This window comes from Salvelinus alpinus, chromosome 11 (assembly GCF_045679555.1).
Source record: "Salvelinus alpinus chromosome 11, SLU_Salpinus.1, whole genome shotgun sequence".
Taxonomy (NCBI): domain Eukaryota; kingdom Metazoa; phylum Chordata; class Actinopteri; order Salmoniformes; family Salmonidae; genus Salvelinus; species Salvelinus alpinus.
Window position 1 is genome coordinate 34,757,709 of NC_092096.1, and position 25,957 is coordinate 34,783,665.

Consider the following 25,957-nt stretch of genomic DNA (forward strand, 5'->3'; position numbering starts at 1 on the left):
CATAATGTAGACCTACTTTTTAATATCATATGGCGATACATACATACCCGGAGGGGGCTGGTGGGACGAGCTATAGGAGGACGGGCTCATTGAAATGGCTGGAATGGAATAATTTGAACGGAGTCAAACATGTGGTTTCCATACGTTTGATACGTTCCATTGATTCCCTTCCAGCCATACAATGAGCCCGTCCTCCTATAGCGCCTCCTACCAGCCTCCTCTGATTTACATTTCATATGGCTGAATAACTGCCTACACGAGACGAGCCGACTTTGCTGCAGGGATATTCCATGCACTTTTTTTCTCCAAGTGAATGTTGCCATCTAGTGGACATTTGAATGACCTGCAAACCAACAACATTTGTTTGTGGTCCAAGGCAAGCCAATTATACCTCACTCTATTGTTACATTTACATTACATTTAAGTCATTTAGCAGACGCTCTTATCCAGAGCGACTTACAAATTGTTCATTCAGAAGTGCCCATATAGCCTCTCATCCTTCATAGTCATACACTAATTTTACTACTCTGTTTTTATGTTTTTATAATTATACAGTGTCATAGTGCAGTAGGCGGATGGTGGGGAAATTAGGCAAAAGGCTTTCCTATTTCATTAGATTGATGTGAAAATAGTCCACAATATAGGCTAAATAAATTCTCAATTCGCCAATGAAATTGTCAAATAAATGATTGAGTAGTCGGCTTTCTGATCTCATATGTAATGGGTTTACCAGGCAAATGTCACTCCTTAACCAAAAGTGCAAGGTCACTCCTTAAGGGAAAACCCGCTGGAATAGCAGTCCATGACGTCACTGTCAGCTGCTCTGTGGGTCAGTTCGAGGGTGTCACTAACGCAGCCTATTCACTGACTTCCTAAATGTATAGATTCATCTACGGCTTTTGAAGGCAAACCAGCGTAAATTTATCCATTTGATTGAAGATTTGATCATTACACACCCCTTATTGTGACGTGACGTTAGGACAGGGCAATGCTGTAAACCAATAACAAGTCCGAAGAAAAACGAAACAGAAGTATTTTAATCTTCGACAAGAAGTATCCGAGTTCTTTCAAGGTGTATTTTAATCACGTGTGAGTATTGAAATTGCGATTCATTTGTTAGGCCTAGGTGTAATGTGACGCACTAACAGTTTGGGAAGTATGATTTCGTTCTCACCTTGTTTTTACCCAAGCTAGCTAAAGAACCTGTCAAATATGGTACATTGTTTTATCGTTGAAGGTAACGTTAGGTAGAATTTCAAATGAGGAAGTGAAAGAGAAAGGAGTAGGAGAAAAGGGGGCAGCCTTGACAGCTGTCAGTCAACCCATGTCCTGAGTCGGTAGTGTAGCAGTTTTTGATGTGTTACGTTATTTTAGAGTATTTGGGGGTTAGCCCTGACTGGGACTGAACCACCGGTCCAGCGAAAGCCAACACCTTATGACGCGTTCAAACAAACTGGAAAATCTTCCGAGTTAAATGCGTTCATGACAACTGGGAATTCGAAAAAAAAAAAACGAGCTCCGACTTGAAAGTGTTTTGAACGGTCATCCAACTCGGAATTCCAAGTTGGGAACTCGGGCCTCTTTCTAGAGCGCCGACTTCCCGAACCTTAAGATCACTGACGTCATGATTCGACCTCGTTTTTTCCCTAGCTCCCAGTTCTCTTGAAAGCACAATAAACCCAGGGGTGTCAAACTCATTCCATGGAGGGCAGAGTGACTGCTGGTTTTTGGTTCCTCCTTTCAATTTGTGTCCAATTAAGACCAACAACCAAGTGAGGGGAGTTCCTAACTAATCAGTGACCTTAATTTAGCAATCAAGTACAAGGGAGGAGTGAAAACCAGCAGACAATTAGCCCTCCATGGAATGACACACAACCTTTTTTTGACACATAACCTTTACACATAACCTTTACAGTTTAACCAGTGTTTCCCAAACCCGGTCCTCGCAACCCTAAGGGGTGCACGTTTTGGTTTTTGCCCAAACGCTTGATGATTAGTTGATTATTTGAATCAGTTGTGTAGTGCTGGGGCAGAAATGGAAACGCACACCGAATTTGGGAAACACTGAGTTAAAACAAGAGGCCCGTTACACCAAAAGGTCTGAACCCCTTGAGGAGTTCGCTAGGTGTTCCTCTAAGGCCGCTACAATATACACTCAGTCACAGACCTGTGGAGATGTATTAAATGACATGAAAAGTGGCTAGCACACTCAGGCAGGCTGCTGAGCTTCCTACCCCCTGACAGCTGCTGATAAGATTATTCAATAACGGATATTGCCCAGTGTACATGAGTCATTGTGTGCAATAGTATTCCTTCACACCTCTGACAGGGCATATGCTGTTGTTTTGATGCATGCAGATCTAGGGAATATATAACATTTGATTGTCCTTGCACGGGGCTTCCCTAGAATCAGAATCCCTATTCTCATTCTAGTGTATTCCATAGTCTGAGAATGTATTGTCCATTTGCATGTCTCCACACCTCCTCACCTTGCTGTAGAGTGATGGCGTCCAGCTCCCCCATGGTGAACGGGGACATCTCCCGGGGTCCTAGCTCCCACCCCGGCCACAGCCCCACCACAGGCACCCTGGAGGAAACGCTGCAGCAGATGAACTGCCTCATCCAGGAGAACCGAGACCTGAAGGGTGAGGCATGGAGAGGGGATCAGAATGTTGTTCAGCCTTAAAGCTCATTGAGAATCTACTGTATGGGGCGGGGACATAAGGATGTTATGGCATATGAGGTTCTGATTGTTTTGCATTGGCTGATTATGTGATTGACTGCTCTGTGTGCGTTCTACAGTAATGTACTCTCTGTGTATCTTCCCCTGTAGAGGCGCTGAAGCAAACCAACATGTCGATGAAGGAGCGCTTCGAGGGTCTGTCTGTGTGGAGGGAGAAGCAGAGGGAGGAGAAAGTGTTCCTGGAGGGGAGGCTGGATGAGGCGCGCGGCCGCATGGAGGCCCTCTCCTCACACAACCAGGAGCTCAGCATGAAGGTGGAGGTGCTGGAGGGAGGAGAAGGAGAGGGGAAGGGACAGGTGAGAGAGGGAGAAAGGGAAGGCTAATGTTCACAAGGTTACTCTGGCTAGACCACATATTCACCTTATTAAATAAGAAATTATTGTATGGAGGATGGATGATTTTCTGTAGATTTAGCTAGATTTTGTATAACAAAATAAGAGGCTTGGAAAAGAAAGATGGTGTGTTTTTTATATATAGTAGAATATGGATAGATAGATATACTGCTGGGCAGACTGTTTTGTCTTATCTGTGCTGTGTCACCTCCAGGCCGAGACAGCCAATCAGAATGCAGAACTGGAGGCGCTGCGTGCCCAACTGGTGCGTCTGCAGGCTGAGAAGAATGACCTGGTGGCCATGAACTCTGAACTCCAGCTCAAGACAGGTCAGGAGTCAGAGGATGACTCCTTCATAGAGATCAGGTTTGCTGTGAGTAACACTCACTCACTCCATCCATTCATATTATAAGGGTGTGTGTCTTGATTTTAGCACTGCAGTGTGTGTGTGTGTGTGTGTGTGTGTGTGTGTGTGTGTGTGTGTGTGTGTGTGTGTGTGTGTGTGTGTGTGTGTGTGTGTGTGTGTGTGTGTGTGTGTAGAAAGAGGATACTGGAAAGGAGCTGATTCATAATGAAAGGGACCCCAGGTATGACATGAGTGTATCCAGGCAGGAGTCTGAGGAGCTGACTGTCAGCCAGCTGCTCCAGTCTCTGAGGAAGGAGACCCAGAGGGTGGAGAGGCTACAAATCGAGCTCCAGGCTACCAGATCCAGGTAGGCCGCATTTCTGCCTGGGCTTATGTTTGGGTGGAACCAAAGACTGATGTTCCTATGTCTTTCAGAATCACAGAGCTGGAGGAGAAAGAAACTAACACGGAGAGCTCCACACAGACCTCACTACTGCCAGAGGTGGTTTCCCCTGCACTAGCCACCACCGCATGTGGTACTGAGCCAGAACCAGCGGAGACGCCCCAACATAAGTCTGGGAAGGAGAAGGTAGATACACAGATATGCTGGTTAAGAGCTTGTCTCTCACCCTGTAAGAACAGGGATTGCAATTGAGATTGAAATGTATTCATGTACAGTATGTAATAGGGATTTTCCAGTTGATTTAAAATAAGTTGCAGATAAAGTAAATCAATGTGGTTTAATACAAGTTGCAACAGGGAGACACCTCCAGCAGAGAAGCAGGCCCTTATATTCTCGTCTCACAGCACCAATGTTCTGTCAAAAAAACAGCTGAGAGGCTTGTAGGAAGTCACAACATCAGCTGCTACAGAATCACACTGTCCCAGAATATAATAAGAATCAGTGTCCTCGGTCCTTGTACCTCCAGTCTGGCGTCAATCACTCTCAGACATGAACAATCCATAACATTCAGTATCAAGTCTAGTGACCATCAACTAGTACACAAATGAGTGTCCTAAATTTAAAACAACTGGAAATCGTGTGTATTACAGGAAGAGAAAACACAAATGTGCTAAGCGTTGTGTTATTTACTCTTAACTGAATATTCACTTTATTAAATGTCCCCATTACAATGTCCTGACCCTTAGCTTCTTGGTCAGAACTGTCAGTTTGAAGGACTGTTCTCTGTTATGTGTCAGGCTGCGTCAGAGGTGGAGAATCTGAAGGCTCAGATGATGACCCTGTTTAATGAGCTACAGCAGGCTCAGAGCAAACTGGGCGAGGCAGAGGGCATGAAGAAGAACCTGCAGGACAGGTGAGAGAGACGGAGAGAGGGAGGGCTACATAGACAATGAAAACATGTAAACTATGCTAACCTTGCTCATTCCCTTTCCCCCAATACACCCTTTCGCTTTGCCTCTATCCCGCTCTCTGTATTTCTCTATCTGTGTAGATGTAGGGATGTGGAGCAGGAGGTGGTGACTCTGACAGCCCAGCTGGTAGAGAAGCAGGAGGTACAGAGTGAGAATGACAGACTGAAGCTGCAGGTGGACAGCATGAAGGCCCAGAGCCAGCTAGAGCAGAGGAAGGCTGGAGAGGAGAGGTGGGACAACAGTCATGCACGCACACTCTCACTCAGACATATGCATACTCCCCCTGTCACTGTTGGTCATTGGGCCATTCCCTAGGGTGGGGTCTTGGGACAGAAATTCCCTGCTCCTCTTTTGAACCCCCCCCCCCTATCAGTTTCCACTGGTCAATGCCATGAGTTTCTATATCTAAGTACTCCTTAGTCATCATGAGTCAGTTGCCCCTCCCCTCCTCAGGACTGACCTGACCCAGCTGAAGGATGCCTACACCAAGCTATTCGAGGACTACAACGAGTTGAAGCAAGAGAGCAAGAACCGAGAGGTGACCACACTACTTAGCCTCTGTTAAACAGATTTTTTTTTAGTTTGGCACTTTGCACTGTTTTGTCCTTTGTCAAAATGGTATGGCATGGTGAAGGTGATGAATCTGACCGTTGCCCTCTGTGTGGCCTCCAGCCACTGGTCACTAAGGAGGTGGGAGACCTGCAGACCAGACTGGACGCAGCAGAGAAGGCCCTGGCTGCTAAGCAACAGCAGATAGATGTCATGAAGCAGGAGATGTATCAGAAGGAGAAGGAGCTGGAGACGATCTCTGTGTTCCAGGCCCAGGTTGGTTTTCTGTGTGTGTTCTCCATCTAGTTGTGTGTGTTTCTGTGTGTCATGTGAATTATTCTGCGTTGAGCTGGAGGTTTGTGTGGTGTGTGTGTGTTCTCACACTTGGAAAAAGGTTAAACCATTCTTATTTACTTACTGTGAACTCTGTGTGAACATTTGGAGTTGTACAGACTCTCTGAGTGACTGTCAGTGAAGGCAGCTTCTTTGTTAAACCAGTAATTCAATTGAGGCTAAGTACCCTTCCAAAAAAGTTTAACAATTTATATTTTCATAAGGTGTCTTTCTTAAAAAATATTTTTAAAAGTATACTTCTCAGACTGGCTTGATTTTTAAATGTGAATATGCATTAATGAATGAAAGAATTCAATGAAACACAAGAAAGAAGGTAGTAGGCAATCTTTACTCATCATTTGGGTCAAGAATGCAATAATCAGCTGTAATATCAGCAGTTTGACTTCCGTGTGCAGTACTGGTATCTCCAACGACGGTCTCTGAAAATACACAATACATTTTGAGGTAAACTTTCTTGTTGTTGAAACATCACTCCCCTGACCTACATCACACACACACATTGTACTCACTTATAATAATTTGAATGGTAGCTTCCGGCCCCAACTAGGTAGTTCAGGCCTGGGACTTGCCAAGAGATGACCTCATCAAAGTAGTTGACGTAGGGGGTCCACTGACAGTCCTGGTTACAGTAGCTGTTGACTCGACAGCAGTAGAACTTCCACCTGTGACACAGTGATGGAAATCATTGTCAAATACTTGTTTTCTTTCAAATACTTCAGTGGCACTTGGTGGAACCAATGGAATAACCAATTGAACATAGGATCTGGTAAACGTTGTCTACTCACCTTCTGTCCTCATGGGGGTTGGAATGATAGCTGTTCACCCCAGCGAGGACATAGTTATTGGGGCATTTGAAGCTGAACTCTTGTTCTAAGTCATTTACGTAAGGAGACCAGTGGCACTCAGGCTCTGAGACAAATGTGTCTTTGCACTCAAAGTCCCACACACGGTCTTCATAGGAGTTGTCATGCTGACTGAAATTAGATATATGACAATGCACATACATATTAATAGTTGAAATGATTTGAAAACAAAAAATGCATTGAAGTTTTAATTTGTTGATATGCCCAATATCAACAGTGCAGCGCACCTACTGGTCTATGCAGAACAATGAGATCATTTGGTTTATAATTGGTGATGAAAAGTAAAACGGCACTAATGATTAGAGTAGACATTTCATTTTGGGAATCTGTGCCGTCATTTTGGTAGAAGATTGATAGTAAGCAGATAAGAGCCTTTGGACTTTTCTCACCTATTTATGTGGGAGATGGATTGTCTTGAAGGGCAGTTAAAATGTAAGGGCTGGTCAAATTGGTTTTCCCATCGGAGTTCTGCAACACACAAGCAAGGGAACGATAAACTGATTCCATATACTGTAACACAGCATCATAATGTACAAAGAGTAATTGTATGGTAATGGTAGTATGCACCTCCTAGACATTTTGGTTACTCACTCTTCATGTATGTGGGCTGTAAGACAAATTATTTTATTTTTTCCTGATAACCAACCTCATACACTAAGAAATGAACACTTCATTCAGCCTACAACTTAAAACAGCCTACCTCGCCCGCTGACCAAGACTCCAGCAAGAAGCAGAATATAGAAATTGGGTCCGTTCATGGCTTCTTTGAGGAGTGTGATCTCAACAAATCAGCACAAGCGAGGTTAATGCTCCACTTATAGAACTAGACCCAAGTGGTGTCCTTGAGCCATGTACTTTAATAATGTTTGAGCAGGTGTATTGCTGGCATCATTCCAAATTAGTTTGCAACATCATTTCTCAGAAACATACATTTTTCATGAATATCCCTCTTAACTCTTGAGTTATGGTTTACGATTCCCCCCCTCCCCCCCCCCACCAGGGGCTTGTTGGTTGGTTGTTAGTCCCACAATTATACAACATTTACAAGATCTTTTGAATATGAATTTTTATTTGGCTGAAATTAATTTTATAACCAATACACCATTCTGTACATGGCATTCACATTTATATCTGTACAACAAAACAACCACACTTTTATAATTATTGACACATATAGACAAATGTTTTGTCTGTCTGTGATTTTCTATCTGTGCCTATCATTTTAATAATTTTGTGTGTGTGTGTTATTTGTTGTCCAGGCGGAGGTGTACTCGTCTGACTTCTATGCGGAGCGAGCAGCTCGGGAGAAGATTCACGAGGAGAAAGAACGTCTGTCTGCTCAGCTGGAGTTTGTCAAGAAACAGAATACTCAGCTACAGGACGAGATGGACTCACTGGGCAGGTGAGCATCAGATTATATATTGGTCATGTGATCAGACTGGTCATATTAGGTCACGCTCACTGCCATTTTGGATCCACCGCTTGACTACGACTGGTTTCTGTAGGCAATCTCTGAGCGATATGCAGAGAAGACACATGCCACGTGGAGGCAATCCACATGGAGGTGCTGGTCCACACAACATGGAAGGAGCCAGAGGTACAGGACAGTACCTGGCTTTAACAAGGTTCAAGCCAGGGCACATCATATTGTTTTCTGCCAATTAAATGTGATCTCGTATTTATTATATCAAGAAAACCCTCTGCTCCTCTCCATCTCACATTACAACAACGATAAAGGATGTAATTATGTGTGTGTGTGTGTATATAAGGGAATACAGTTACCATACCACTGTGTGTCTGATAGGTGGTGATGCCAGGGACTGGCAGCAGCAGGGGAATATACCGGAGCACGTCTGCCCCAAGTGTAACGAGATCCTACCAGACCTGGACACCCTGCAGATTCACATCATGGACTGCATCATCTGAGCCTTCATCATAGTCATCAGCAACAACAAAGACAACTGCCGCAGATGCACCATAATCTGATTCTTCATCATCATCTGATTTATTGCAGAGTAAAATGGTACCTTTATGCTCTAAAAAGTGTGTTTATTTTGCAGTTCAGGGCTATGTTGCTTTGGTCTATGTTTTAGAACATATCATATGTGTTCTTACAGTGCACAACTAGACACACTTTTTTTTGTTAGAGGGGTGAAAAAGATCCTGTAAAATGTATCACGTTTATTATGCTGTTAGGTGATAAATGGAGAACTGGAATATGTATTTTAAGTTTGGTAACTTTTTTTCCTTATTGACAGCTGTCACTTTGTTTCTTGCTAAAGCGTTAGTTTTGAATTGTTTTATTAAATGCTTATTATGGATTTTCGGGTGGTTCAATTGAATCAAGCTGTAATTCTGTTTGGATGAAGGTTATGACTAGATTACAATTACAGCATAGACATTTCGTTTTGAATAATTCGAAAATATATTGCTTCAACGGAGGGAAGGATGCCTAAGACACTTTAATGTTGTTTTTTGTAAATGTATATTGCACATACATTTTATCCATCGTCATGGTTTGTACATTTATAATTAAACCTATTTACAGCTTATGTAGCCTGCAGGAAGTATGACTATGCAAGGGAGTGTACTGTATTAACTAACTACTAACTTCTGTATCCAGATGTATTTACAAATCCTGTGATTCTGTAAAATAATTATGAAAATATGTAATAAAGGTGTTATTGGTACAGTAGGCTGTTTCTGTCTGTGTTGTTGCACACACATCTGATGGCACCTGAAAAATGCAACATGAGAGTACCCACCATAGATATAGAACAGAATCCACTTTATATCTATGGTATAAAGCAGCTCGAGCTGCAACCAACACTCAAACTGGACAGTTTTATTTCAATCTCTTCATTCAAAGACTCAATCATGGACACTTACTGACAGTCTCTACCTTCTTGCCTTTGCTGTTGTCGGTGCCCGATAATGTTTGTACCATGTGTTGCTGCCATGCTATGTTGTATTTGGTGTCATTATGTCGTGTTGTCTCTCTGGTCGTGATGTGTGTTTTGTCCCATCTTTTTATTTTTAATCCCAGCCCCCGTCCCCGCAGTAGGCCTTTTGTCTTTTGGTAAACCGTCATTGTAAATACGAATTTGTTCTTAACGAACTTGCCTAGTTAAATACCTTCATATGTTTGTTCAGTCAGTGCAATCCGGAATCCTTGGGACGCAACATACCCTTACCTTAACCATTCAACTGCAATATGCTGTTGATCCCTGATAGGACATACCATGTTTGTTGACGTTCATAAACGTTGTTTATATATTCGGACAAGGACTGTAGCCTATATTTAAATAAGCCATGCCTACTTTAGCGACACCAGTCAATAAAATAATGTATAATTTCAACAACAAAAAATTTAACTAGTTATACCGTTTTCTATGATTTTATTTGCGATATGCGAGTAATTTGTGAGTGGAAACATCTACCACATACTTTGTGGACAGGCAAAATAGTAGCCACTATTCTATTTGATAGGGGTCCTTCGTTTAGCGCCAGATTCAGTTCTTTCTCAGTAGTATTTTGAAGAAACGAGGATAGCTAGCTGGAGAAGTCCCTGAAATCATCAAGTAAGGTGAACAATATAATTCTTTGCAAGAAAAATTCGTTTTCTTGGTCACTACACACGAAGTATACAATCGACAACGTAATTTGACCTGAAGTGACCGTCATTATCTCAAAGTGACACTGTTGCGGGCCGTGTGTCATTGCTTGCTACATTGTTGCTACCGCGGCTATCGCACTGTCTGGAGTGTAGATCATATTCATAATGTGTTTGCTAGCTTGCTGTACGCGTTGTTGCTAGTATAAGCGTTGTGAAAAATCGGATAACTTACTTATTTCGATGTCAGTAGGAAACAGATAATGGGAGAGAATATACACAATGGAAATTGTGAAGCTTTAGCTAGCCGTGACCATAAATAACAGTTAATGACATGTCAATAAACACTTGTGTCTTCGGGATATGACTGTTAAAATACCTGTGTATTTTTTTCCCCTAGATCTGCTTTTTTTATCGGGAAAGGCTTGATCTTAAAATTCCAGGAAATGGATGGTAAGGGATACAACTCGCGTGTCTGTGTTTGGTTGGGGGCATAATCAATATATGGCTTTGATCAAAACAAAACTCTATAACACTGTGTGTGTGTCAGGTGATGATGACCTGGACCTTCTAACAGAGCTGCTGGCTGAGAACGAGGCTGGAGAGGAGCAGCAGGCTAGCCAGGAAGCGGAGGACAACCTAGATGACCTGTTTGACAACGATGATGATGATGAAGAGTACAGGGAGGGACTGGAGGGAGAGGGTGGGGAGAGGGAGGAAGAGGATGGAGCCGTTGCCCTCTTTGGAGATGTGGATGGCATTGAAGAGGAGGAAGAAGTTGAAACACAGCCGTCTGTAGGGGAGGCTCCGGACAACCTCAATAAATCCCAAGAAGATTTACAAGGTTTGTCCACATGGAGTTCAGTACCTCAAAATGATTACGATAGCGCTGTAGCGTAGCATTAACGCCTATAGTATGTATAGAGTAAATGTTTCTAAAATGCAGATACCTACTCTTAAAGTATGTCAGCTTCACACACGGTCTCCTTTGCTTTTTAACTCATGGCAGCTTTCAGGCTCTAATCTTATTTGGGTGTGTTTCTGTGTGTTCTCAGAGGAGCTGAGGTGTATGCAGGAGCAGATGCAGAGGCTGCAGCAGCAGCTAGAGGCCTCCCAGAAGAGCTCTACAGCCACCTCTATCCCAAACAGCATCCCAGGAACAAAGGCACCTTCTAAAGCGAACACTCCCTCACAGGGTCCCCCCAAACAGAGCTCCTCCAAGCCAGTTCGTCCCACACAGAAGACCAAGCCCCAAGCAGGTAATACTTTCATATGTTTTTTTGTGTTTCCATTGTGTTTCAGGATGTATTCTCATCAAAGTCAAGGCTGACCTTACAGGAACACAGTGGCGACTTACCATGTCATGTAAGGAGCATCTGTGTAAAGTGTAATGGGTGACGGTGGTGCCTGTGGATGTGTGTTTTAAAGGAATCTCTTCATCTGTTGTTTTTGACAGTAGGAAAGCCCTCGTCTGCCCCAGAACGAGGAGACAGCACCAAGCTACAGGAGTCCTCCGACTTCACCGCTCAGCTCAACAACGCTGACCTGTTCAAACGCAAAGGTCAAAGGACAGCTCACCAGGTCCAGCCTAGCGCTACAGCAGCCGCTACAGACACCAGAGGTCCACTGGTGGAGATTAAGACTCACAGCTCCTTCCAGCCAATAGCAAGCAGTAGTAGGACCAACAGTACTCTACGTTCATCGCTACCTTCCCAGTCCAATGCTGCTGCGGCCCTGTCCGCCGTACGACAGGCCAACCCCCTTCCATCTCTCCCTAAAGACGTCGCCATCGAGAAGTACTCTGGACTGCGGCTGAGGTCAGAGCACACACACACTCATCTACTTGTAACACACACACACTCATCTACCTGTAACACACACACACTCATCTATCTGTAACACACACACACTCATCTATCTGTAACACACACACACTCATCTACCTGTAACACACACAAACTCATCTACCTGTAACACACACACACACACACACACACACACACACACACACACACACACACTCATCTACCTGTAACACACACACACACACTCATCTACCTGTAACACACACACTCATCTATCATCTACACAAACTCATCTACCTGTAACACACACACACTCATCTATCATCTACACAAACTCATCTACCTGTAACACACACACACTCATCTATCATCTACACAAACTCATCTACCTGTAACACACACACACTCATCTATCATCTACACAAACTCATCTACCTGTAACACACACATAAATACTCCAAGGTTTGTTGTCCGAAGCTCAGATCTGGATTCTGATTGGTTCGTTGGTTTCAGGCGACCACGCGTGTCCTCCACGGAGATGGACCGTAAGATGGCCGACCGCAAGCTGATTCGGCTCTCCCAGTTGCCTGAGCGCCTGGCCCGGGAGAAGCTGGAGGAGTGCGACTGGGTCACCTTCGCTGTGCTGGTCAACAAAGCCACACCACAGAGCAACAGCAGTGTAAGACCAGAACTTTTATTTAACTAGGCAAGTCAGTTAAGAACAAATTCCTATTTACCATGACAACCCACTGTTCCCCGGTAGGCCAACTGCCTTGTTCAGGGGCAGAACGACAGATCTTTACCTTGTAGACTCTGGGATTCGATCCAGCAACCGTTCGGTTACAGACCCAACGCTCTAACCACTAGGCTACCTGCCGCCCCAAATTACCCCATCTATACCACAGGAGGTTGGTGGCACCTTAATTGGGGAGGATGGGCTCGTGGTAATGGCTGGAGTGGAATAGGTGGAATGATATCAAATACATCATACACATGGTTTCCAGGTGTTTGATGCCATTCAATTTGCGCCATTCTGGCCATTATTATGAGCCGTCCTCCCCTCAGCAGCCTCCACTGCTCCATACTGTATACCAACATACAACTTGACAGTAGGTCAATGATCATGTGGTTTTATTGACATGGACACTCAGGACTCCAGAAGTAGGTAAGGTTGACCAATGTTCATTAAAACAAGGCATTGACTTGACAAGAAGTGGGCCTGCCTGTATTCATTTCAGATGGGTCAGAGATGGCAGCGCTAAGACTTGCCTCCCTCCCTCCCTCCGCTCACAGGGTAAGACGTTCAGCATCTGGAAGCTGTCTGACCTCCATGACCTGGAAGTGTACGTGTCTCTCTTCCTGTTTGGGGAGGTGCATAAGGAGCACTGGAAGACTGAGCCAGGCACCGTCATGGGCATCCTCAACCCCAACCCCATGAAGGCCAAAGACGGATATGACGGGGTGAGTGTGTGTGTGTCTGTGTTTACTTTCTCTGCAATGTGTGTGTGTGTGTTCTCACCATCACTATCCCCCCCCCCCCCCACCCCAGGTGTCTCTGTCGGTGGACCACCATCAGAAGGTGTTGTTGATGGGGGAGGCTCAGGACTATGGCACCTGTAAGGCAGCCAAGAAGAACGGAGACCCCTGCTCTCAGATTGTCAACCTGGTGGGTTTGCCTCTGCATCCAGAAACACACGCAACCGGAACCGCTCAACAGCTCCTCCATCCACTCTCTGACCCACACTGACCCTCAGAACCGACCTAAAGGCTGATCGGTGTCATTCATATTTCCTGTGTCAGTCATATACCACCGCCAAATAGAGAGAGGGACATTTGAGAAGTTGTGAAGTGACATAGTTTCTAGCGTTTTCTCTGCAGTATGAGGGTGTAGGACTGTTGTCATGTGCTATCTCTCTCTCTCTGCAGTATGAGGGTGTAGGACTGTTGTCATGTGCTATCTCTCTCTGCAGTATGAGGGTGTAGGACTGTTGTCATGTGCTATCTCTCTCTGCAGTATGAGGGTGTAGGACTGTTGTCATGTGCTATCTCTCTCTGCAGTATGAGGGTGTAGGACTGTTGTCATGTGCTATCTCTCTCTGCAGTATGAGGTGTAGGACTGTTGTCATGTGCTATCTCTCTCTCTGCAGTAGGCGGGTGTAGGACTGTTGTCATGTGCTACCTCTCTCTCTGCAGTAGGAGGGTGTAGGACTGTTGTCATGTGCTATCTCTCTCTGCAGTAGGCGGGTGTTGGACTGTTGTCATGTGCTATCTCTCTCTGCAGTAGGAGGGTGTAGGACTCTTGTCATGTGCTATCTCTCTCTGCAGTAGGTGGGTGTAGGACTGTTGTCGTGTGCTATCTCTCTCTGCAGTAGGAGGGTGTAGGACTGTTGTCATGTGCTATCTCTCTTTCTGCAGTAGGAGGGTGTAGGACTGTTGTCATGTGCTATCTCTCTCTGCAGTATGAGGGTGTAGGACTGTTGTCATGTGCTATCTCTCTCTGCAGTATGAGGGTGTAGGACTGTTGTCATGTGCTATCTCTCTGCAGTAGGCGGGTGTAGGACTGTTGTCATGTGCTATCTCTCTGCAGTAGGCGGGTGTAGGACTGTTGTCATGTGCTATCTCTCTCTCTGCAGTAGGAGGGTGTAGGACTGTTGTCATGTGCTATCTCTCTCTCTGCAGTATGAGTGCCAGTACTGCCAGTACCACGTCAAGGCCCAGTATAAGAAGATGAGTGCCCAGCGTGCCGAGCTGCAGTCGTCTTTCTCGGGGAAGGCCACGGGGAAGGTCAAGGGGAAGGGCAACAGCCTGAAGGAACGACTGTGTCAGACCGGCTTCCACTACGGAGGCATGTCCTCACCAGCCTGCGCTGCCGCACTGTGAGTGTGTGTGTGTGTCACAGTGAATATTGTGGGCATGTGTGTGTTGGTTGGTCAGTGTGTGTATCTATGTAAACGTCAGTCGTCTCTAAGCAGTGTTTTCCATTAGCGCCGGTAATTAGCCGGTTACAGACTCATTTTAAATTGGATACTTTTCATTTAAACGTTTCAATTCGCTAGTCCATCGAGTCCTCTCCCGCTAGAATGAACGATCTGCATCTTCTCGAGCTCTATTGATAGGATAGGCGCCTGTCAGTCACAAAGCGAGCAATGACAGAGAAACGCAGTCTGCTGTCTGTCCCGCCTCCCGGTATAATTAGTGCGCGCTGTGGTTGGTTGCAGTCAGATTTCTTTACACGGAGGAGGGAGAGAGCGCGATGGCTGTGAATTTGCACGTCCCCGTGTCATGTAAGTGGTAACCGTGGGCCAAATTCTGGTTTTCAGCCCCATTCATTTCTTTTCTTTTGCGTGTTTCACATAGCCAGCCACGCGGAGTCATGACCCAAAGGCTATTTACTGTGCTTTGATTGACAACTAAACAGCAAGTGTTGACTGGTTTTTAAAAGGTGTCGAACTGACTTGAATTAAGTCTCCTACATCCCTTTGCCATTCATAAATCCTGCAGCGTGGTTATATGTCCGTGGTGTCGCATCAGACAAGTAAAGCGAAGGATTTCCTAGGTTTCCTTTGCCAGGATGTCGGGGTGTGCTCCACGGCGACTCTAACGTGAGTGGCTCTCGTCTCGTCAGTCGGTGTAGCCTACCCAATGGCATCGTTGAGAGGCTCTGTCATTTGGCGCCCTTATTTGCATAGGCTACTGGTAGGCCGAGGCTTTTTGGCAAATATCTGCAGGTAAATTGTGAAAACATATGATGAAGATGGTGAATCATCACTGCAGGGACGTTAGGTGGTGGAGAGCATTCTGGTCCAAATATGATAATTAGGGCCCTCACGGAATCCAGGTATTAAAACAGAATTCAACAACTTTCAAACATTTATTGACCTTTAGTAGGGAATCAACTAAATGTATTAATTTGCCCAAGTTTATCATAATGCATGAACAGAATGCAATACCACAACACATTTTTCTAATCTGGGAGGTAAACTCGATAATGTATTCAATAATTTTGCTGTGTATTTCAGGTGGAATCAGGGTATTACACTTTACCGGAGGCCATCAAAATATAGCTCCTGGCTGGCTACTCTTTCTGTTTGGCTGGCTACTCTTTCTGTTTGGCTGGCTACTCTTTCTGTTTGGCTGGCTGGCTACTCTTTCTGTTTGGCTGGCTACTCTTTCTATTTGGCTGGCTGGCTACTCTTTCTGTTTGGCTGGCTGGCTACTCTTTCTGTTTGGCTGGCTACTCTTTCTGTTTGGCTGGCTACTCTTTCTGTTTGGCTGGCTACTCTTTCTGTTTTTGGCTGGCTACTCTTTCTGTTTTTGGCTGGCTACTCTTTCTGTTTGGCTGGCTACTCTTTCTGTTTGGCTGGCTACTCTTTCTGTTTGGCTGGCTACTCTTTCTGTTTTTGGCTGGCTACTCTTTCTGTTTGGCTGGCTACTCTTTCTGTTTGGCTGGCTGGCTACTCTTTCTGTTTGGCTGGCTGGCTACTCTTTCTGTTTGGCTGGCTGGCTACTCTTTCTGTTTGGCTGGCTACTCGATGTAGTTGTGGAAAACACTGCTCTGCGCTGTGAGTCAGTATGTGTGTGTTTGTATTGTGTTCACTTATGTGCACCTTCGTTCCTGTCTAGGTCTGCGTCTGGCCCTAAGCAGCCCACCCAGACCACGCTAGGAAACCTGTTTGTGAAGGGATCAGACCAGCTGGCCAGCCAGGCCAAGAGACTGGGTAAGACTGGGGGAGGTGGAGGGAGTGAGAGGGGGCCAAGAGACTGGGGGAGGTGGAGGGAGTGAGAGGGGGCCAAGAGGGTAAGACTGGGGGAGGTGGAGGGAGTGAGAGGGGGCCAAGAGACTGGGTAAGACTGGGGGAGGTGGAGGGAGTGAGAGGGGGCCAAGAGACTGGGTAAGACTGGGGGAGGTGGAGGGAGTGAGAGGGGGCCAAGAGACTGGGTAAGACTGGGGGAGGTGGAGGGAGTGAGAGGGGGCCAAGAGACTGGGTAAGACTGGGGGAGGTGGAGGGAGTGAGAGGGGGCCAAGAGACTGGGTAAGACTGGGGGAGGTGGAGGGAGTGAGAGGGGGCCAAGAGACTGGGTAAGACTGGGGGAGGTGGAGGGAGTGAGAGGGGGCAAGAGACTGGGTAAGACTGGGGAGAGGATGGAGGGAGTGAGTGGGGGGTTGAGAGATGGGGTTTAAGACTGGGGGAGATGGAGGGAGTGAGTGGGGGGTGAGAGAGGTTTAAGACTGGGGGAGATGGAGGGAGTGAGTGGGGGGTGAGAGAGGTTTAAGACTGGGGGAGATGGAGGGAGTGAGTGGGGGGTGAGAGAGGTTTAAGACTGGGGGAGATGGGGGCGAGAGAGGTTTAAGACTGGGGGAGATGGAGGGAGTGAGTGGGGGGTGAGAGAGGTTTAAGACTGGGGGAGATGGAGGGAGTGAGTGGGGAGTGAGAGAGGTTTAAGATGGGGAGATGGAGGGAGTGAGTGGGGGGTGAGAGAGGTTTAAGACTGGGGGAGATGGAGGGAGTGAGTGGGGGGTGAGAGAGGTTTAAGACTGGGGGAGATGGAGGGAGTGAGTGGGGGGTGAGAGAGGTTTAAGACTGGGGGAGATGGAGGGAGTGAGTGGGGGGTGAGAGAGGTTTAAGACTGGTGGGAGATGGAGGGAGTGAGTGAGGGGGTGGAAGAGACTGGGGTATTAAGACTGGGGGAGATGGAGGGAGTGAGTGGGGGGTGAAAGTAAGACTGGTTGTAGAGACTGGGTGAAGAGTGGATGGAGTGGAGTGAGTGAGTGGGGGGTGAGAGAGGTTTAAGACTGGGGGAGATGGAGGGAGTGAGTGGGGGGTGAGAGAGGTTTAAGACTGGGGGAGATGGAGGGAGTGAGTGGGGGGTGAGAGAGGTTTAAGACTGGGGGAGATGGAGGGAGTGAGTGGGGGGTGAGAGAGGTTTAAGATGGGGAGATGGAGTGAGTGAGTGGGGTGTGAGAGAGGTATAAGACTGGTGGAGATGGAGGGAGTGAGTGGGGGGTGAGAGAGGTTTAAGACTGGGGGAGATGGAGGGAGTGAGTGGGGGGTGAGAGAGGTTTAAGACTGTGGGAGATGGAGGGAGTGAGTGGGGGGTGAGAGAGGTATAAGACTGGGGGAGATGGAGGGAGTGAGTGGGGGGTGAGAGAGGTTTAAGACTGGGGGAGATGGAGGGAGTGAGTGGGGGGTGAGAGAGGTTTAAGACTGGGGGAGATGGAGGGAGTGAGTGGGGGGTGAGAGAGGTATAAGACTGTGGGAGATGGAGGGAGTGAGTGGGGGGTGAGAGAGGTTTAAGACTGTGGGAGATGGAGGGAGTGAGTGGGGGGTGAGAGAGGTTTAAGACTGTGGGAGATGGAGGGAGTGAGTGGGGGGTGAGAGAGGTTTAAGACTGGTGCTCTTTCTTCATGTGTTTGATTGTTTTTCAGCCATGAAGTCTAACGAGGTGTCTGGCTGCTCAGACGACTTCAAGGACCTGTTATCCATGCCTACCCCGGGAGCCCTCCAACTGAAGAGACACCTCACCAAACCCCCAGGTAACTGGCTCAATCAAGCAGACCAGACCAAACGCATGACCACATCAGATGGGCTATCTGGAGACTAGAGAAAGACAGGAGGGCTTTAGAAGGAAACACATTCTTTAATATTTTTTTTTTTACCTCGGTGTGTATTCTCCCTGCTTGTCAATGCATGAGAATTACTGTACATCATCTTTATCTCTCTTCATCCCCCCTTTCTCTCTTCTTCCACCTCTCTCACTCCCCCAGGTTCCAAGGGCTCGGCCGGTGCAGGGGTCCAGTCCATCTCTGCCTCTGATCTCCTGAAGCAGCAGAAACAGCAGCAGAAGCAGCTCTTAGAGAACCGCAGACGCCGGGCAGAGGAGATCCAGCAGAGGGTCCTCCAGAACTCAGGCAGGGCGGGGGTCCCCGGGGCCTCTCCCCCATCTAGAGGGACCCTCCTGTCCCCTAAGTCTGCCTCAGAGGTCCCCAAAGCCACCCAGAGCCCCACCGCCCCCCACACCCCAACACTGGGCAGGGGTTTTAACGAGGGAGATGATATCTTGTTTTTTGATCACACCCCTCCTCCGCCCCCGACGCCACACAGCCTATCAGCAGCCAAGGTAGGTGGTGCTCATCCTATCACATGCTTTCATGCTTAGCGTACACTGTTGATTTGACTGTAGAATGTGATGTCATAGAGAGGCTAGAGTTCAAAGGTCACAGAGAGGTTGGAGGTTAAAGGTGAAGCCATCCCTCTCCTCTCTAGTTGGCTGCTCTGAAGAAGCTGAGAGTGAAGGGGGCTGGGCTGGCCAAAGAAGACCCCAACGCTGTGAAGAGGAAGAGGAGCAGCAGCACTGACATCACCACCAGGGTACAGAAGAACCTGTCCTCGCCCGATGGTACACACATGAACACACACACACACACACACACACACACACACACACACACACACACACACACACACAGAGAGAGTCCCTGTTCTTACCCATCCTCTGGGATCTGCCTCTGTACAGGTGAACAGCCTGGGGCCAAGGAGGAGGAGCCAGCCCAGAAGAAGAGGCGGGAAAAAATGGACTACGTCCAATCAGAGGAGTTCAAGAAGATCCTCAACGCCAAGTCCCGGCACGGGGCCGAGCTACAGGCGGTGAGTCAGCAATTACGTAACCATAGCAGCCTAGTGCAACTGCTCCCTTCTCTGTGTAACAGTGTAATGATTCCCCCTTATCTCTAGCCCAGTGTTATAATAGTTCCCCTCTCCTGTAATGATTCCCCCTTCCCCTAGTCCAGGGTTAACAGTTCCTCTCTCTCTCTTTAGGCAGAGTACCAGCAGCAGGAGAGTTACTTTGACCCCCTGGTGAAGAAGGAGGCGATGGAGGACAAGATGAGGAGCATCAGAGAGCAGAAGTGTCGAGCCGTCAGCTGTAAAAAGGTCTGTGTCCAATCACAGGTCTTATTCTCTAGTGTCATCAGCTGTCCTGCCAGTTAACCACCAAACCAAACCAACGGTTTTATTCTGTTGAGTCAAAATCTACTTCTGGGATTTGAACCATCAGCTTTCCTTGACGTGAGTCAGATGAACGCCCCATCTCCGAGCACCTCAGAATATTCCCCATGAGCCAACTGGCAATTTAGACCGGTACGATTACAACGGTCCCAATGGCGTGTGTAAACCTAGTAGGACAGCAGATCGGCCAGACTGCTCAGAATTCTAATTCACCTACTAGCAACATGATTTAACCGTCCTGTCAGACCAATATAACTTTACGGCTTAGTACAGATCCATATTTATCTGTGTTTATCTGTGTCTTGTCTCCAGTGTAAGTACACATACTTCAAGCCTGCTGATCGCTGTGTGGAGGAGAAGCATGAGCTGCAGTGGCACGACGCCACCAAACGCTTCTTCAAGTGCCCCTGTGGACAGAGAGCCATCGCACTGGACCGCCTGCCACACAAACACTGCAGGTGAGACACGTACACACGCACAACAGTTTTTATCACGGCCGGTTGTGATACAGCTTGGATTCGAACCAGGGGCTGGAGTGACGCTTGAGATGCAGTGCCTTAGACCGCTGCGCCACTCAGGAGTCCAGTTGAAAGGCACACTCTCAAACACAATGCAGGTCACGTGCTACTGCGTTCATCAGATATGATAATGCTGTGTTCTCTTATTGCAGTAACTGTGGCCTGTTCAAATGGGAAAGAGACAGCATGTTGAAGGTAAGTGTGGCGTTTCAGTAGGTTAGGAGTTCAGATCCTTCTCCTGTCCGATCGGTCCTTGGTTTGACGACTACTTCGTGTTCCCTAACTGTTTCCTGTTCGCGTCCACAGGAGAAGTCGGGGCCTAAGATCGCTGGGGAGCTGCTGCAGCCTCGAGGTGACGAGCAGCCCAAGTTCCTCAACAGCATGCAGTAGCCCTGGGTCACTGACCATCACCTTCGTCATTGTCTTCATCATATGAAGCGACTGCTGCTGGTGGAGTTTCTCGTGTTATATTTTATCTGCACGTCGCTTTTTAAATTGTCCTTTTAATGTTTTTTTTTAATGTCGATGTCATTTTAAGTTGATTAATGGATTTTAAATGGCTGTGTTTTGAATGGATTCAATTGAATATCCCGAATGAGTTGTTTGTTGATCCCTCCTGCTGGGTTTGATGTGAATGTGCTGATTAAATCGTGCTGAGTGATTTACCAACAATCTCCTCCTTTCTCTGACTTGGGCTCGCTGGAGGAAATTGTCTCCGGGGCTAGATTGCGTCCTTACAGTCTGAGGGCGTTTTAGAGACGCCCAGAATAGTAACGGGCTGGGTGAAGAGAGGATAGGGTACGTCTGAACCAGGGAGTCCGCTCACTGTTTTGCTTCTCCCAAATGTGGTGATTTAATACAGCTTGATGTGATAGTCTGCCTCATCAAAATGACTGACAGTCGGTTGTATTGATCTAAGCAGGTTGTGTAGAACACGATCTATCAACCACACCATGTGACCAGGTTATGGCTCATATAAGGAACAAACAGGCACTAGTTAAACTCCTGCGGTAGAGACCTCAGTATCACTGTCTTTTTAGTTAGACTTCTTTCCTCCAGTTTTCTCCTTTCCCTCTGTCTGTCTGTCCTCTGCCCAGTGCTGTCTATAGTTGCAGCTGTGGAACGTTGGTAGTCTCGCATGGAATCCCGACATGAATCTCAGTCTGATGACTTCCCCAGGACTCACTCGCGCGCACTCATTTTTATCATCCCTTCTTTCTCCAGCTTCCCCTCTCTCTCCACTCTCGCTCTTTCTCCACCCTCCTCCAACTCTCTCTCTCTCTCTCTCACACACACACATTTGATTCAGATTCTGAATCTAGGCGCTTAAGAATTCACCCCCTGATTTATCAACACTTACTGTAACAGTAAGAGAAGCTATATATATGCCAAAAAAAAATGGATTTTCTTCATAGCAGTACATTTTAGTATTGTCTTTATTGGTGTCTGTGGTTCTGAATTACAGTTACAGGTTTCATATTTGTGATTACAGTTACAATACAGAAAAGACCACACAGTTTGATACACAGACAGATGTGAAAGATACACAGACCACACCAAACAGTACACCACACAGATACATGCACAAAGATAGAGATTGAAATAAGCATGCATAGAAACACACAACCAATCACGACAGCCTCCTTTTTCGAACTTGACCTGCCACACCCAAAGTCTTTAAACGTTACAAAATATTACATAATATTACCAATTTAAAATTGAGTTTAATCGTTTTGTACTTAAACCTTTTAACTCCTAGATGAGTGATGGTTTGGCCACCTCCCATGCTCTTGTTATGTCCGTCTGATAGGCTAGGTGTCTTAATTGACACAGGGTCCTGCCAATCACAGGCTGGTGCACTATGTTCTGATCTCCTTGGCCTATGGAGCATGCTCACCAACCGCGGGGATAACGGGGGTAGAGTCCATCATAGTGGAACTCACGCCACTGCTCTGTCTTCTCCCGTGTCCTCTCATCCTGCTCTGTGGATGGAGAGAGGAGGAGAAGGGAAAGGAAAGAGGGTTGAGGGTTTTTTGTTTGTGCCAACCTGCAGTGTAGAACGCGGAGGACTAAGAAAGTGTATTTCTGTCCTTCGTGTGAAACACGTCGGTTTACTTATGTGGGAGAAAACCATTTCCAGAAACACAATAGGAACGAGAACTACCACAAGCCCAACACAGACGTGTGGTCAAAGTGTTCAGTGCAGCACACTGTGTGATTACTTTGATTAGATTACTGCAGATAAATCAAGCTGTGGCGTTTACCACTAAGAGATATAAGGGTCTGAGTTTAACCAAATGGGCACTTATGGTTTTAAACCTCATCATTGGAACAGAGTTAGTCGGTCTTACCATCGCGCTCCTCTTCCACATAGTTCTCAAACTCGTTCCTCTGTTCGTCATAGTACTCCCTCCTCCTCTCATCAGCTGACAGCCTTACCCTCTGCTCAGCTACGGAGGGAGGGAGGAGGGGGAAAAGAGAGGGAAACAAGGAGAGATGGAAGAAGGTGTTATGGTTAGTGAGGTAGAGTGAGATGTGTTGTCTTAGTTACGTCATGAACCTCGAAGATGTTTGGCGCCAAACTTCCAACCTGTCCTCACCTCACACTTTCCTTATGTCACACACTGCAGGCAGTCTAACTCTCACTATCTTTATATACGCACGCACGGCACGCACGCACGCACACACAGAGAGGGCCGGTGCTGTATACATTGGACACTAGCCCTCATTGGGGTACTCATAGAAGTTTTAAGGTAACATCACAACATTTTGAGTACACACACAACAAGAACACACATACACTGAATAGTAGATTGTTTTCTTACAAAACGGTTCGGTGGAATGAGGCTTTGCGGAAAGGAAACTTTCTCAGTTACTAGGCTTACTGGTTGGGTTTGCTATCTCTCTCTCTCTGTCTGATTCAATTAAATTCAAAGGGATTTATTGACATGGTAAACATATGATTACATTGCCAAAGAAAGTTAAATAAACAATAAAAAATGAACACTAAACATTACATTCACAATTTTCAAATGGATAGACACATTTCAAATGTCATATTATGGCTATGTACAGTGTTATAATGATGTGAAAATAAATAAACATAAATATGGGTTGTATTTACAATGGTGTTTGTTCTTCACTCGTTGCCCCTTTCTTGTGGCAAACAGGTCACAAATATCTCTTTCTCTCCCTCTCTCTGTCTCTCTGTCGTCGTGGCTGCAGACCTGCTCACGTGTCTTACTGTAACCCAATGACCAAGTTAACAGACCGTTCCATTATCCTCCTCAGGTTTCTTCTCTTTCTTTTCTCTCTCTCAGTTCCTCTTGTTATCTCTCTCACTCTGCACTATAATGGTTAATTGGTCCACACATTCCTGTCTCAGCTCCTGCAGTGCCTTCCCTGCTACCTGCGCATCACTCCCCTAACACGGTCACAACAAAGTCGTATACACACATACACACACATTCATGCATGCACACACACACACTTCTCCCCCTTCTCTCTCGTGCACACCCAGCGCCTCAGTGACTGGCTGGCAGGCAAAATAAACAGTATTTTGTAACTAAAACTTTCCAGGAATGTGGGCTTGTTTTCTCTGACCGGTGGCCCAGAGAGATGCACTGACAGGGAGCTGGAGCAGACGACAGCCTATCTGTCTCTGGGACTGGCTGAGAGGGACAGAGAGGGAGAGAGGCTGCTCCATACTACCCTGTGACTCCTTTTGCTGCCTGTGTGTGTGTGTGTGTGTGTGTGTGTGTGTGTGTGTGTGTGTGTGTGTGTGTGTGTGTGTGTGTGTGTGTGTGTGTGTGTGTGTGTGTGTGTGTGTGTGTGTGTGTGTGTGTGTTGTGTTGTGTTGTGTTGTGTTGTGTTGTGTGAAACAGATGGCTTCAAATGCTTTTAAGCTTTTGGAGCAGCTGCTAGCGATTCACCTGTAGGAGATTTGGAGTCTTTAGTTCACAGCCATGACCTCAAACCACACCACCCAACATTTTAATCCACAGACCATCAAATTAATAGACTTTGAGTACACACACACACACACACACACACACACACACACACACACCACCAGCCTCTACAGAGTTCTGCAAACCTCCCAAAACAAACTGTCCATAATGGCACCAGCAACTTCAACCACATGCAAACACTACCATCAGAAACCCGCATGCCCCCTGTCCTGCCCCTGCCCTGGCTCCATGGTAACGCCCCATAGTGATGGTAAACAGCCTCACCGAGGACCTCCGCCTCATGTTTGGCCGAGCGCCGACTACGCTTTTTGAAGAAGTTTGCTGCATCCGCCTCGGGCATGAAGACTCGCCGCGCTGACCCTGGGGGCAGAGGGTAGCAGGTAAGGGTCAAAGAGGGCCATTGGGGTCACTCAGGTTGGGGAGGGGGAATGGAACATATGACACTCACCTTTGGGCTCTGCAGCTTTTCCCTCTCTTCCATCTGTCACCGATGCACTCCGCACCCCGGTGGAGACTGGGAAAGACAGAGAGAGTTTTTTGTCAATTTTACACTTGAGCTAGGCCTCTTTCTAGAAATTCTGCACATGCACCTTTCAGAAAAGGTCTGAAAACATCAAACCTTTGCCATAATTTTTTTTTTTAAGTCACCCTCCACCTCCTCTACCACACCCTTCCTTGACCCCCCCCACCCCCCAGCATGTCAACCCCCTATCGTGGTACTTACGTGTGAGGATGAGGAGGGTGGCGAGCAGAGAAAGAAAGACCAGATGAGTCCAGGACATGATGAAGAATACAGTGAAGCAGCACGGCGAACAGTCAAGTTATGAACTGAGAGAGGGGGGGAGAGGTGAGGGAGGTAGAGGGGAGGGAGGGGGAGAGTGGGTGGGTGTGAATGGAAAGAGAGGGAGTTTTGGGGGAGGGGGACAGCTGGAATTTCATTCGCCCAGAGGAGGGGGGCATGAAACATAACCTGAGGCAGAATCTGTGTTGTCGTTACTGAGAGACACTTAAGAACACACAAGAAAAATCTGCAGAGTGCAATGAGTTCGAGGCACTCTAAGGATCATTTGAACTTCCAAACAAAATGTTTCACGCAGAAGAGAGGGATGAAGGAGAGATAGGAGAGAAGGATGAGAGAGTGGGAAGTATAGGAGAAGGAGAGAGCGAGTGAGAAGGAGCAGAGGCAGAGATTGACGTTCATTACACCTCACAAATCATAAGGGTGTCACTGATCTAAGTCACGGTATAAGAGCCACACACAGCGCAGGGAGTTGAGTAGGATAGTGTGTGTGTGTGTGTGGATATTGTGTGTGTGTGGTCTGCTCCGGGTTACTGATCTGAGGTCAGTTCAGGCCAATGAGGACACATCTTTCATCACTGTCCAATCAGTGACTAGGGTCTCGCTGGAGATGTCAAAGCTGCGTTTGTATCCGTCAGTTTGTACGTGTGAAGATGTAGTGTGTGTTTTGTGTTTTCAACTCTG

At 46.7% G+C, this 25,957-nt stretch overlaps 4 protein-coding genes across 11 annotated transcripts; 2 read left to right on the forward strand and 2 right to left on the reverse strand.

The window, feature by feature from the left end:
* The first annotated feature begins 859 nt into the window (after positions 1–859).
* Positions 860–9,256, forward strand: LOC139534047 (optineurin-like). Of its 3 annotated transcripts, none has more exons than XM_071332703.1 (13): positions 860–1,089; positions 2,500–2,645; positions 2,834–3,039; positions 3,290–3,448; positions 3,616–3,788; positions 3,857–4,010; positions 4,622–4,737; positions 4,876–5,025; positions 5,249–5,333; positions 5,468–5,620; positions 7,821–7,963; positions 8,067–8,158; positions 8,366–9,256. In XM_071332703.1, exons 2-13 carry the CDS (start codon positions 2,504–2,506, stop codon positions 8,485–8,487), a joined length of 1,695 nt encoding a protein of 564 aa, XP_071188804.1. In that variant the 5' UTR covers positions 860–1,089; positions 2,500–2,503; the 3' UTR covers positions 8,488–9,256. The 3 variants fall into 3 exon arrangements, with proteins under 3 accessions (XP_071188804.1, XP_071188807.1, XP_071188806.1); XM_071332705.1 differs by lacking the exon at positions 860–1,089 and adding an exon at positions 2,041–2,098; XM_071332706.1 differs by lacking the exon at positions 8,067–8,158 and having other exon boundaries at positions 864–1,089; positions 8,366–8,503.
* Positions 6,008–9,908, reverse strand: LOC139534048 (hemagglutinin/amebocyte aggregation factor-like). 3 transcript variants are annotated; one of them, XM_071332707.1, is made up of 6 exons: positions 8,349–8,442; positions 7,262–7,340; positions 6,951–7,029; positions 6,484–6,672; positions 6,208–6,360; positions 6,008–6,117 (listed from the first exon to the last, which is right to left on the reverse strand). In XM_071332707.1, exons 2-6 carry the CDS (start codon positions 7,317–7,319, stop codon positions 6,069–6,071), a joined length of 528 nt encoding a protein of 175 aa, XP_071188808.1. In that variant the 5' UTR covers positions 7,320–7,340; positions 8,349–8,442; the 3' UTR covers positions 6,008–6,068. The 3 variants fall into 3 exon arrangements, with proteins under 3 accessions (XP_071188808.1, XP_071188810.1, XP_071188809.1); XM_071332709.1 differs by lacking the exons at positions 7,262–7,340; positions 8,349–8,442 and adding an exon at positions 9,803–9,908; XM_071332708.1 differs by lacking the exons at positions 7,262–7,340; positions 8,349–8,442 and adding an exon at positions 9,451–9,772.
* Positions 9,586–21,175, forward strand: mcm10 (minichromosome maintenance 10 replication initiation factor). 4 transcript variants are annotated; one of them, XM_071332701.1, is made up of 18 exons: positions 9,586–9,640; positions 10,575–10,627; positions 10,725–11,018; positions 11,230–11,433; positions 11,631–11,991; positions 12,493–12,658; positions 13,273–13,440; positions 13,529–13,645; positions 14,659–14,855; positions 16,603–16,697; positions 18,407–18,514; positions 18,746–19,098; positions 19,245–19,377; positions 19,495–19,625; positions 19,797–19,910; positions 20,298–20,443; positions 20,656–20,698; positions 20,810–21,175. In XM_071332701.1, the coding sequence occupies exons 2-18, from the start codon at positions 10,621–10,623 to the stop codon at positions 20,891–20,893; spliced, it is 2,721 nt and encodes a 906-aa protein (XP_071188802.1). In that variant the 5' UTR covers positions 9,586–9,640; positions 10,575–10,620; the 3' UTR covers positions 20,894–21,175. The 4 variants fall into 4 exon arrangements, with proteins under 4 accessions (XP_071188802.1, XP_071188801.1, XP_071188800.1 ...); XM_071332700.1 differs by lacking the exon at positions 9,586–9,640 and adding an exon at positions 10,032–10,142; XM_071332699.1 differs by lacking the exon at positions 9,586–9,640 and adding an exon at positions 10,053–10,147.
* Positions 21,176–22,274: 1,099 nt separating this feature from the next.
* Positions 22,275–25,354, reverse strand: LOC139534049 (unique cartilage matrix-associated protein-like). Its single transcript, XM_071332710.1, has 5 exons — positions 25,199–25,354; positions 24,923–24,988; positions 24,739–24,834; positions 22,855–22,953; positions 22,275–22,485 (listed from the first exon to the last, which is right to left on the reverse strand). Exons 1-5 carry the CDS (start codon positions 25,254–25,256, stop codon positions 22,397–22,399), a joined length of 408 nt encoding a protein of 135 aa, XP_071188811.1. The 5' UTR covers positions 25,257–25,354; the 3' UTR covers positions 22,275–22,396.
* Positions 25,355–25,957: the final 603 nt, after the last annotated feature.